At 39.5% G+C, this 12,392-nt stretch overlaps 1 protein-coding gene across 4 annotated transcripts in view; it reads left to right on the top strand.

Moving 5' to 3' along the window:
* mmp16.L (matrix metallopeptidase 16 L homeolog) overlaps positions 1 to 12,392 on the top strand; it is a 194,306-nt gene that overhangs the window by 82,365 nt on the left and 99,549 nt on the right. For all 4 annotated transcript variants that reach the window (XM_041565421.1, XM_041565423.1, XM_041565422.1 and 1 more), the window contains 1 exon segment: positions 11,976 to 12,124. In XM_041565421.1, coding sequence (XP_041421355.1) covers positions 11,976 to 12,124 — 149 coding nt within the window.

Here is a 12,392-nt window from a genome sequence, read left to right as displayed (position 1 = left end):
GAAAGTTCATCGTGGAGTGGGAAATAATAGCAGAAGACAATGGACGATCATCAATCGCCAATGCACGAAGGGGAACAGCCAGGGACCGCAGGGGAATGGAGTGACTTTCAGCGAAGACTTTATCCATGAAATTCCCAGCTGCGCCAGAGTCAAGGAAAGCTTCAGAAGAAATCGTCTGGGTTCCAAAACGAATCTGCACAGGAAGGAGGAAGCGTTGAGCAGAAGAATGGGGAGAAGGACCAATTCCACCCAGGTAAGTCTCCCCAGTCTTACCTAGGTGCTGGCGTTTCCCGGCTTCACTGGGCACTCATAGGCGAAATGGGATTTTCCACCACAGTAGAGGCAAAGTCCAGCAGCCCTCCTCCGAAGCTTTTCCTGTTCGGTCAGACGGGCCCGTCCGATCTGCATAGGTTCTTCCGTAGGAAGCAGAAGCCGCAGGAGTTGGAGAAGGCAAGGTGGAAGCAGGATTGGGAAGGAAGGGTCTTTGAAAATGAGGAGCCAGGGTAGGTTGGAACTTGTGGAATCTCTTGGTTGGGGAGCGCTCTCTGTCGAGCTCAGCTTGAAACTCCCTCTGCCGAGTATCAACCTTTATGGCCAAGGCGACTAGATCTTCCCAGCGGGATGGAATTTCCCTGGACACCAGATCATTCTTGATGCGCATCGCCAGGCCGTTGTAAAAGGCAGCATGATACCCGTCATTATTCCACGAAGTCTCAGCAACTAGAGTGCGGAACTCGATGGCGTACTCCGGGACAGAGCGAGTTCCCTGTTGAAGTTGGAACAGGCGTGCAGAAGATGCAGAGGCACGACCCGGAGCATCAAACACAGTACGGAGTTCGCGAACGAAGGACCTGGCATTGTCAATGATAGGATCTTCCTTCTCCCATAGAGGTTAAGCCCACTCCAATGCCTTCCCTTGCAGGCGGGAGAATATGAAGCCCACCTTGGCACGTTCGGAGACCAATTGGCCGGGTAATAGTGCAAACTGGACCTCGCACTGGTTGATAAACCCGCGGCAAGCTTCGGGGTCACCACTGTAGAGTGGGGGAGCCGGAATGCGAGGCTCGGAGACCTGGAGTGGAGACACAGGTACAGGTACGGGAACAGGGTCAGCGGGTGTTAGGGCCGACAACTTTGCCAGTACTGTTTCCAGGGCCTGACAAAAATGAGACTGCTGTACCTCATAGGACTGCATCCGAGAAGCCAACCCACGAAGCGCTCCACCGACATCAGGCGGCGCTGGGGTTTCCTCCGAAGGGTCCATGGCCCAATTATAATGTAAGGCCCAAAGGCTTCAGGAGTAGTGAGGACCAGAGGAGGAGGTAGCAATGTCCAAGTTCGCAGTACAGATAAGGATGAGACGAGAGAATGGTCAAACAGGCAACAAGATCAGTCCAGGCAGAAGAGGTTCAAGGTCGAGGAATTCAGGCAAAGGTCGGTACACAATAGCAAAGTTTCACAAGATCACACCCAGGAGTAGCAAGCTAAAACCTATAATTGGGCACTGATGAATTTCCAGAGCTCCTTAATATAGGCCTAGATTTGGCGCCAATTTTGGACGCATCGGCGTCATGACGTATGCGCGGACGCGCTGGCGTCAGCGACCGACGCGCTGGCGTCAGCGACCGACGCGCTGGCGTCAGCGACCGACGCGCTGGCGTCAGCGACCGACGCGCTGGCGTCAGCGACCGACTCCGGCGCACATTATTGACGCCGACGTCCGTTCCGTCGCCGGCGACCAATCAGAGTGCGGGAAGAGGCAGGCATCATCCGGCTGCGTCCGTGAGGAACCAGGGAGCCACCATCTTGGACGCCATCTTGGCCACCATTTTGGGAACTGATCTCGGATTCCATTACAGTAATGCTCTCTAGATTTTTGGCTGAGATGTCTCATAACGTTGTTCCATTTGAACAGATCATTATTACATCTTTTCCACCAAAACACAACACTTACCAGACAAGCTTTTCACCAAAACCCCTATTTATTAAGTCTATGCTGAAGAGAGGCTTACATACACTTTTGAATATCTTGTACAAAAACGTTTTTTGGGGAAAGATTTACATAAAAATGAGAATGGCGTAGGCTACTGATGCAGGAATCATTCACTATATTTAGTCTGCTATAAGTTAGAAATTAGATGTGCAGAACCAAACTCCCCCCCCGGAACATTTTCCATTAAATATCACCAACGCACTCCTTGCTGACATTTTCCTGACAGGGCTGAAAACTGATTTTTTTTTTAAATACAATCCGTATATTTTATAAAACAGATAGATTGCTTATGGTTCAGGACATTTATTTTTAACTGTATTTACATTGAGCTGACATTTATTTCTTTTTGCCTATAAACGTGTTTGGTTTTAGCATTCTTGCTTTCATTAAATTATTTGCATGTGTATTTGTACGTTGAGAAATCACTAGTAAGACTGATCTTTATCCCATTATCCTCTTATCCAGAATGCTCAGGACCTGGGGTTTTATGGATAACTGATCTTTCCTTAATTTGGATCTTCATAACTTAAGTCTACTAGAAAATCATGTAAACATTAAATAAACCCAATAAGCTGTTTTTTCCTCCAATAAGAATTAATTATATCTTAGTTTGGATCAAGTACAAGCTGGACCGGTGATCATATTTCGACATGTAGTGCAACCACAACATTTATAACAACCGTTTTTTTGAGGGGCAAAAAGAGGGGGCTTCTTTTCGTAGCAGCGTTGGGGGTCAGAGGGCATCAAAATTTCTCGTAGGTTTCTTCCTCTACTGTATCCCCATAGGAGTTTTTGACTAAGTGTTTTCAGTAAAGTTATATCACTACCCAGAATTTGCCAATTTTGGTCCACTATATTCCGTATGGGTTTTGATATCGTTGTATATTGTATATTGTAATCACAAATCTTTCCAATTTCGTATTTTTTTCAAATGGGTCTGTTTATGTTGTTTTTAGCATGTGATAGGGCCTGATCTAATAATCCATATTTGTACCCACGTTCATGGAACCTCCCACATTTCTCACTTAATTGTGTCGCAGAGATGTCTGTGTCAGAGTTGTTGCGTAAGGTCCGTAAAAATTGTGAGTATGGTACACTATTCTTGGAACTTACAGGGTGAAAGCTATTGTAGTGTAGAATCTTGTTTCGATCCGTGGGTTTACGGTATAGCTTGTAACCTAATGAGGAGCCACACTGAAAGACTTCCACATCCAAAAATTGGACTTGGTTGCCTCCTTTGTTGTGTTGGCAATAAATTCCGTGTATGTACCATATCCTCCAATGAAGCTTCGTCACCACGCCATATTATAAACATATCGTCTATATAGCGATAGTATGCAAAAAGATTGTCCATATATTGTATAGGTTCTCATAAACAGACATACCGGTAAAACAGTTGGCATTGGCATCTGTGGGAAGATTTTCCTATGGCATCAGATGAAAATGTTCCTGCCAGTAACATAGTAATTATAAAGGATCCTGGATCCTATTATAAAGAGCTAAACAAGCATATATATATATATATATATATATATATATATATATATATATATATATAAAATATAAATATATATATATATATATATACACAGGTATGACCTTTTATCCAGAATGCTCGGGACCTGGGGTATAATGGATAACGGAACGTCCTGTAATTTGGATCTTCATACCTTAAGTCTCCCCTCTACAGTCTGTATTAAACGCTGCTGCCAGAATTATTCTCTTCTCATCCAAAAGGGTACAGGCCCCTCCGCTGCTGAAGTCCTTATCATGGCTTTCGATAAAACAAGGAATAACTTATAAACTTCTCCTCATAACCTTCAGAGCCCTTCATTCCTCTCCCCCAACTACATCTCATCTCATGTTTCTCTATATATTCCTGGCTGAAACCTCCGCTCCTCTCAGAGCAACCTCTTGTTTGTACCCCCACTACTACTGCTGTTTCCCGTATCAAACCCTTCTCTTTTGCGACTCTTTATATTTCGAATGCCATTCCTGAATCTCTCAGGAGAATCCTCCTTCAGCGTTTTTAAAACGAAACTCAAAGACTACCTCTGAGAGCACCTGGATAACACCTGAACTGGGAACTGACACTTATATAACATACCTACATACTATAAAATCATATAAACATTAAATAAACCCAATAGGCTGGTTCTGCTTCCAATAAGGATTGATTACATCTTAGTTGGGATCAAGTACAAGGTAATGTTTTATTATTACAGAGAAAAAGGAAATCATTTTTAAAATTTTGGATTATTTCATTATAATGGAGTCTATGGGAGATGTCCTTTCTGTAATTCGGAGCTTTCTAGATAACGGGTTTCTGGATTTTTATAAATATAAATCTGTAACAAGCTGTTCTTCTTCTTGTACATGCATAATGGCCTAGACTGTTCTGCTGTCTTCATAGAAAGCAGCAATTTGCTCCCGGGCACTCACATTGTTTACACAATATGTTCCGACATTGATTCTGGTTCAGTGCAATGATGTTTTCTAGTCAAAGCTCTTGAAAACAGTAATGTTTCCCATTTGATATATTGTAATCATGGCATTTCACATGAATGGCCCTTGACCCCAAGTTGTCATTGTTTTGGACAAAAATAAGCACACGAGACATTTTCTATGCAATGTTAGTAACCCGAGTGGCACTGAGCAAAATTACGTGGAAATTCAAGGAGCAGCTTTGACATTTTAACCTGACAGCAACTGCGGCCGTGGATCGTAAATAAGATCTTCTATGCCTGCAAATTATTATTTATTTTTTAAAGGTTAATTTTTATTGAATTTTAACAACAGAAAATTAGAAGGAAGAAAAGGAAGTTAGAAGAAAAGAAAAGAAGGGGAAAGTGGGGAGAAGAGGTATGGCTGAAAAAGTAACTATCAATGGTTGGTCGAGGTGGCTGGCGACTCGAGCCAAGGGTTCCAAATATTCTCAAACTTCTTTGGGCATCCTCGTGCCAAGTACGTAAGCTTGTACAGTTCCAGTTGCGAATTAACCAGTCCAATCCATCTACTCAGAGACGGTGGCGATGGGCCCATCCAGTGCAGGGCAACGACTTTCTTAGCGTAAAAGAAAAGCAACCTCATCAGGCATCTAGTGTTTACTCTGGGTATCACGGAGTCAAGGAGACCCAGAAGACATGTAGCAGGGTTAAGTATCTGGGGAAGTTCCAGTTCAGTAGCCATGAAGTTCAAAATTGCCCTCCAATATCTGAGTATCACTGGGCAGTCCCACATTAGATGTATGAAATTAGCTACAGGAGCACCACATCTCGGACAGCTGGGTGAAGCTACCTTTCCCATAGTAAATAGTTTCTGAGGGGTGAGGTACGTTTGATGTACTATCTTAAACTGTATAAGCTTGTCTCTTACACTCACTAAAGGAATTTATAGATTGGAAAATTATTTTTAAAGTTGGCAACTATATGGGGCAGATTTACTAAGGTTCGAGTGAAACTTCGAAGTACAAAAAGTTCAAATTTCAAATACGTTTTTTGGATACTTCGACCATCGAATAGGATACTACGACTTCGAATTTACTTCAAATTCGATTCAAAGTAAAAATCGTTCAAATATTTGACCATTTGATAATCAAAGTACTGTCTCTTTAAAAAAACTTAGACTTCAATACTTCGCCAAATTAAACCTGCCGAAGTGCTATGTTAGCCTATGGGGACCTTCCACAATCTACAATCAAAGTCTTTACACATCGAATCGTTCGATCGAACGATTTTTATTCGATCGTAGGATTGCCAAAAGTCAAAAGGATTTGCCTAAAAAGTCAATGGCCCCTTGAACCAATTGAAAATCTTTTAACCTTCATGATTTTTTCAGGGGTTTTCGCTCGAAAACTCAGTCAATTCGAGCTATTCGAGTTTTTTTTCACTGATAAATTTTCATAAATACAGTAAGCAAACATTCGAGGTTGGGAGTTTATTCGAAGGTAGAAAAAAACCTCACAAACTCGACCTTTGATAAATAACCCCCTAAAGCTGGCCATAGATGCAAAGGACTTATCGGACTTCCCCATCTCCCGACCTGCCACTAACATTTCAGATCAAATAAATCAGTAAAAGAACAGATCAGCCGATGATCAGACGATCGGCAATACATGCAGAGATATTACCCGCAGCCGACAGAAATTTTCTAACCTTTCTGATCGACTGAACGACCGATCTCCATGGCACGACAGATATGGGGACATTACACGTAATCCGAAAATTGTACTTATTGAGGATTTGTACGATCGGATCTTTGCGTCTATGACCAGCTTTGGTGTTTTATAGAATGGCCAGTTTTTAGCAACTTCTCAATAGGTCTTTATTATTTCTTTTTTGATAGATTTTCTTAATTATTTACTGACCCCATCTAAAAACACAAATGTTCTGTGAGGCTACAAACAGGCCCGGATTTGTGACGAGGCCACAAAGGCCCGGGCCTAAGGTGGCAATATATTAGAGGTGGCATGCTGCCCCAGCCGATTTCTGGGGAGCACAGCTTTCGAGTTGTCGCACAATAACTACGACTACATATTGTTGCACAAAAGCCAGCATCAAAAACACCCAAAAACCTCTGTCATTGACTTCTACACGATTTAGACAGGTTTTAGCTGAAGTGTTTTTCGGATTCAGAATTGATGTAGTTTTGCTGCATAATAAGTCCCGGAAAAGTCATGGTTTTTTTTGGCGTCAAAAAGCCCAACCCGAAAAAGTTGCAGTTTAGTAAATCGGCCCCTTAAAGGAATTGTTCAGTGTAAAAATAAAAACTGGAGAAAAAATAAAAACTGAGAAAATAGGTTAGGGATAGGTTGTGCAAAATAAAAAATGTTTCTAGTATAGTTAGTTAGCCAAAAATTATAATGTATAAAGGATGGAGTGACTGGATGTAGTGTTCTGGCTATTATGTTAGACATCCAGTCACTCCAGCCTTTATACATGACATTTTTGGCTAACTAACTATATTAGAAACATTTTTTATTTTGCACAACCTATTTACACAGTTTTTATTTTTACACTGAACTGTTCAGTCAAATAGTAGTTTATTTGTGTCAGTATCACTTGAAGATAACCTAACAACTGAGACTTTATACACAGTGAACATTCCCAAAAAAAAGTTTGTATATTTAACATTTCGGAATTATAAGGTCAGTGTGGGGGTGCTGAATTTTACGATGATGGTGTTAATTAGTTTTCAAGGATATCATGCCCTTGGGCGCTGAGAGAATTGTAATCTCCCTCTTTCTCATCAAGCAGCTTCCCAAGTTGCTCATATGCCCACGAATAAGAGAAAAGTGGCAAGAACTGTATATTAAATGTTAAAATTAACAGCATAATGTGCCTTTCTTGCTGTGGTTATCTTCTCTGGATTTGTACTGAGCTCTTGCCTGGACTGAAAGTGTAGTAAATATTGGGGATCTCATCTTTGACAGGGTATGTCATCTTGGAGGCTTAAGGTGGACATAGACGCACCAATATAATAAAATTTTCGGACGATATTTGGTGCGTGTATGGTGGAAGACAAACCAACAGATATTGGCAGAAGAATTGATCGTCGATCGTGCTGGATGGAAGATTTTGATTGGGTGCCTTTGAAGGCACCTGAACATCGGCCATTTTTAGTGTTGAATCATCAGATACCGGTAAAATTCTATTGTTTCTATCTGGATATCTGATGATTCAGCTCTAGACATGTGTATTGGAACAAACGTAATTGTAACATCTATGGCCACCTTTATATACTCCATCACAATAAAGATCGAGCTTTTTCCCACAAGTCTTTTTAAAATCGAATTTAGTGGCCTGTTCTTATTCTGCCACTCCTCCGATTGTTCATTTCCATAGTCTGGCAATCTGAAAATAATTTCAAGAGAGCAGTTGCTGGCTTTTTTTGGAGCCTTTTAAGTAATTTGTAATGAAGCCGATTACTTTAAATATAACAGATGGAAAGGCTGAGAGTTTGCGACAGCTCCATTTAATATGAGTGTTAGGTACCATTGGTCTAGGATTTTTGTATTGTTTTTCCTGCTGATATATATATATATTTATATATTATATATATATATATATATATATATATATATATATATATATATATATATATATATATATATATATATATATATATATATATATATATATATATATAAATAAAAATATTGGTGGTCCAAAAGGTATTTATACTTGCATTAGGCAAAAAATAAATAAATATATATTTATTTTTTGCCTAATGCAAGTATAAATACCTTTTGGACCACTGGGCTGTACTGAAATAAAATGTTTATATGGAGTAAGTGGTCTGATCTTGTCTTTATAAGGCATGTTAGTTAAACAATGTGTAATTTTGATACATACATGATATTCTGTTTTCTTTAGCACCTTTGACATAGACAGAGAATACGCTAGAAAGTCATTTTTGACCCGTACCAACTATTTAGTTTAAATAATAGATTCTAATTTTGGAAATCTGCGGAACACAGGAGATTTGAAATATTTTCAAGATTTCTGAACTCCCTAGCAGTTTTAAGGGTAGTGGGATGTGTACATTTCCTTGGGTAATGTATGGACCAGTATAAGAGCAGATGAAGTTGACTTTGTATACATTTCCTATAATTTTTTAGTAAAAACGTTTGGTAACTTAGTTGTGTTTGTAAAGACGTAGAACTTCTAGGCCTCCAGTTTGTTTCCCTCTGTAAAATTTCCATTTGTCCTTATATCCCCATTGCACTAAATTGAAAAAGATAGGGCACCTTTTGAAAAGATATCTTTGGATATTTAGGGAAAGGGTTATATAATTATTGGGCCTATTTACTAACATTCAGATTTCTATTTTTTTTCTCTAAAAATGTGTGTCTTTCTATAAAACTCGAGATTTATGAAGTGTAAAAACCATAAAAAACTCTAATACAAAACGTCGGCAAGTAAAAGCAGTTGAGGTCCTACAGAAGCCAATGGGAGCTACACTGATCCTATTTGACCTTTTCTTAGGCATTCAGAGTTTTAGACATTTTTCCATTAGTAATTGTCCAAAAAACTAGAATTTTTTAGCACTTTCATTCAAGCTTTTTATATTCAGATCTTTTAATAAATTACAATGCATTCATGAGTTTAGAGAAATAGAGTTTCTAAAATGAGAATGCTGATAAATGGGCCTTCCCATTTAAGCCTCTTTTGCAAACAATGAATGATAAAATGATTTTCATAGTCCCTCTTAAGCTGGCCATAGAAGCAAAGATCCGATCGTATGAATCATTGTACGATCGGACTTTCCCATCTCCCGACCTGCCACTAACCAGGCAGATCAAATAAAGTACAAAAGAACAGATCAGCCAATGTTCTGTCTCTGACACCAATCGTACGAAAGTTATGTCCAACCAAAGCTAGTGACAGTCTCTCTCTGAAAATCGTATCGATCGGCAATACACGCAGAGATATTACCCACAACTGACAGAAATCTTTTAACCTGTCCGATCGACCAAACGACCGTTCTCCGCCGTACGAAAAATGTTGGGACTCTCCACACGGTCCGAAAATCGTACGAATCGAGGATTCGTCTATGGCCAGCTTTATGGAGTTACCAACTTGGAGAGGGGGTAATTGATTTGGTAGAGTTTAATATAAATGGTAAAGTATATGCTCTTCATACCAATCAAATTTGAAATGTTTCTGAAAATATTTTGCAGTAGCAAGCAGCCTTAGCTTAATTTATTTTGTGGTAGAGTTAGCTTGAGTTTTGGATTCATTTATTTTATAGTACAAAATGTTGCAAAATCTGTTTAGAATATTTATAGTTTCCGGAAGGAATTTCCTAGGGTTCAAGAGAGCTATTTTTTATTGTCAGTTGTTAATGGAGAAGGAAAGTTATCCTGCACTTGGGGATGCCAAATGTTAGGCACCCCCAAGTGATTGTATTAACTTACCTGAAACCCCGGGTCGGTGCTCCTATCAACAGAAAACTGCACCACAGATCAATCCTCTTCCGGGATCGCTCTGTGGTGCTCACTGGGCTGGTGCAGTTTTCTGCTGATAGGAGCACCGGCCTGGGGTTTCAGATAAGTTAATACAATCACTTGGGGGTGCCTAACATTTGGCACCCCCAAGTGCATGAAGACTTTCCATCTCCTTTAAAAGGCATATTCAATGTTCTGATGAGCCAATTAGATATCTTTTGTATTTTGTAATTGATTAAGCCAGTACTTCTATAACTTGATTAAAGATTAGTGGGGAAAGAGGACATTCTGGCCTCATTCCATCAGTGAGTAGGAAGGGTATTTAATAAAGCTATTTATCAGTTACTTTAGCTATCACAGGGTGTATGAAGAACTCACTACAGATTAATTTATGGAATACTTTGTGAGTGTGGTTATGGTGTCTTTAATCAAATGCTTTATCTGCATCTCGAGAGAGCATTAAAGCTGAAGATTTTTTTTATAAATAATGTCTGCAATGTCTATAAATTGTCTAGTGTTGTCAGAAGGTTGTGTCTCTGTTGTGGAACTGACTTGATCAGGAGCAGTAATGTCAGGTAGTATGGATTTGTGTCTTGGTGCATAGATTTTTATCACAGTTAAGGAGGGAGTGTTATAATGGCTCTGTAGTTTATTGCATTGGTTTGGTTTTTATTTTAGGGTAACCAATATACTAGTCCCCAGAATTGTCTTGTGGGGAAATATAACATGATCATATATGGGGGAAAAAAAACGTATTTTTAAATAGGTACTAAGGTATGACTGAATCCGTGAGTCAGCTTTTGTAAGTTGATGGCGTGAAAAAATTAGTCTATATCATTGGACGTGGATTAATTTTGTAATGGGACAATGTTATAGAATAAAATTTGGCAAAGAAATGTACTATTGAAGTGGATATTTTTGTAAAGGTATGGGATACTTTATATGGAAACCCATTATCCCGAAAGACCTTGGAAAGGCCATCTCCCATAGACTCCATTTTATCCAAATAATTTTTTTAAAGATGATTTTAAATAATAATTATAATAATAATAGTAATAATAAAACAGAACCTTGTACTTGATCCAATTTAAGATATAATGAATACTCTTTGGAAGCAAAACCAGCCTATTGTGTTTATTTAGGGGCCGATTCACTAAGGGTCGAATATCGAGGGTTAATTAACCCTCGATATTCGACTAGGAACTAAAATCCTTCGACTTCGAATATCGAAGTCGAAGGATTTAGGGCAGATAGTACGATCGAACGATCGAAGGATTATTCCTTCGATCGAACGATAAAATCCTTTGAATCGATCGATTCGAAGGATTTTAATCCAACGATCGAAGGAATATCCTTCGATCAAAAAAAGTTAGCCAAGCCTACGGGGACCTTCCCCATAGGCTAACATTGACTTCGGTAGCTTTTAGATGGCGAACTAGGGGGTTGAAGTTTTTTTTTTAAAGAGACAGTACTTCGACTATCGAATGGTCGAATAGTCGAACGATTTTTACTTCGAATCCTTCGATTCGAAGTCGAAGTCGAAGGTCGAAGTAGCCCTTTCGATGGTCGATGTAGCCCAAAAAAAACTTCGAAATTCGAAGTTTTTTTACTTCGAAATTCGAAGTTTTTTTACTTCGAATCCTTCACTCGAAGTTAGTGAATCGGCCCCTTAATGTTTACATGCTTTTCTAGTAGATTGAAGGCACAAAGATCCAAATTATCGAAAAGGTCCATTATCCGGAAAACCCCAGTTGTAAGCATTCTGGATAACAGGTTCTATACCTGTACTGGGATGGATGTAAAGTTTTGATGGGCTGGAGTATGAATGTACACATATCAGAGACTTGAATGGATAACAATCCTGTCTTTAAAAATGTCCTCAAACGTTAATTTCAATCTGCACATGATTTGTATTATCGTAATTTGTCTTTAGTTTGATTTTTTAATGCGATGTTATGCATTTGATTTGTACAAAATGTTAAGTCTTACAGAAGTAACATATTTAACTTTATATTGTTTTACCTACCTCTGCAGATGTGGCTTCAAAAATATGGCTACCTTCCACCAACTGACCCCAGAATGTCAGTCCTGCGATCTTCAGAAACCATGCAATCCGCTATAGCTGCCATGCAGCAATTTTATGGGATCAATGTTACGGGAAAGATCGACAAAAACACAATTGAGTAAGTTGATGGAATTGTTTTTTTTACTTTAAAATTAACAGTTACATAGTGCTCTGGCATGCAATCTTTTTTTTTGATTTATAAGAACCTCTGCTGCTTAAGGGTCTGGCCACACGGGCAGATTCGGGGAGATTAGTCACCAGGCAACAAATCTCCTCTTCTTTGCGGCGACTAATCTCCCCAATCTGCCTTCCCCTGCCTTCCGCTAAAATGTAAATCGCCTGTGGGCAAGCAATCGAATCGATTCGTGTTCCAAGTCGCCCGAAGT

This window comes from Xenopus laevis, chromosome 6L, assembly GCF_017654675.1.
Source record: "Xenopus laevis strain J_2021 chromosome 6L, Xenopus_laevis_v10.1, whole genome shotgun sequence".
In the NCBI taxonomy this organism is placed as follows: domain Eukaryota; kingdom Metazoa; phylum Chordata; class Amphibia; order Anura; family Pipidae; genus Xenopus; species Xenopus laevis.
The sequence above is the reverse complement of the archived record's forward strand: the minus strand, read 5'-3'. Positions and strand labels throughout refer to the sequence as shown.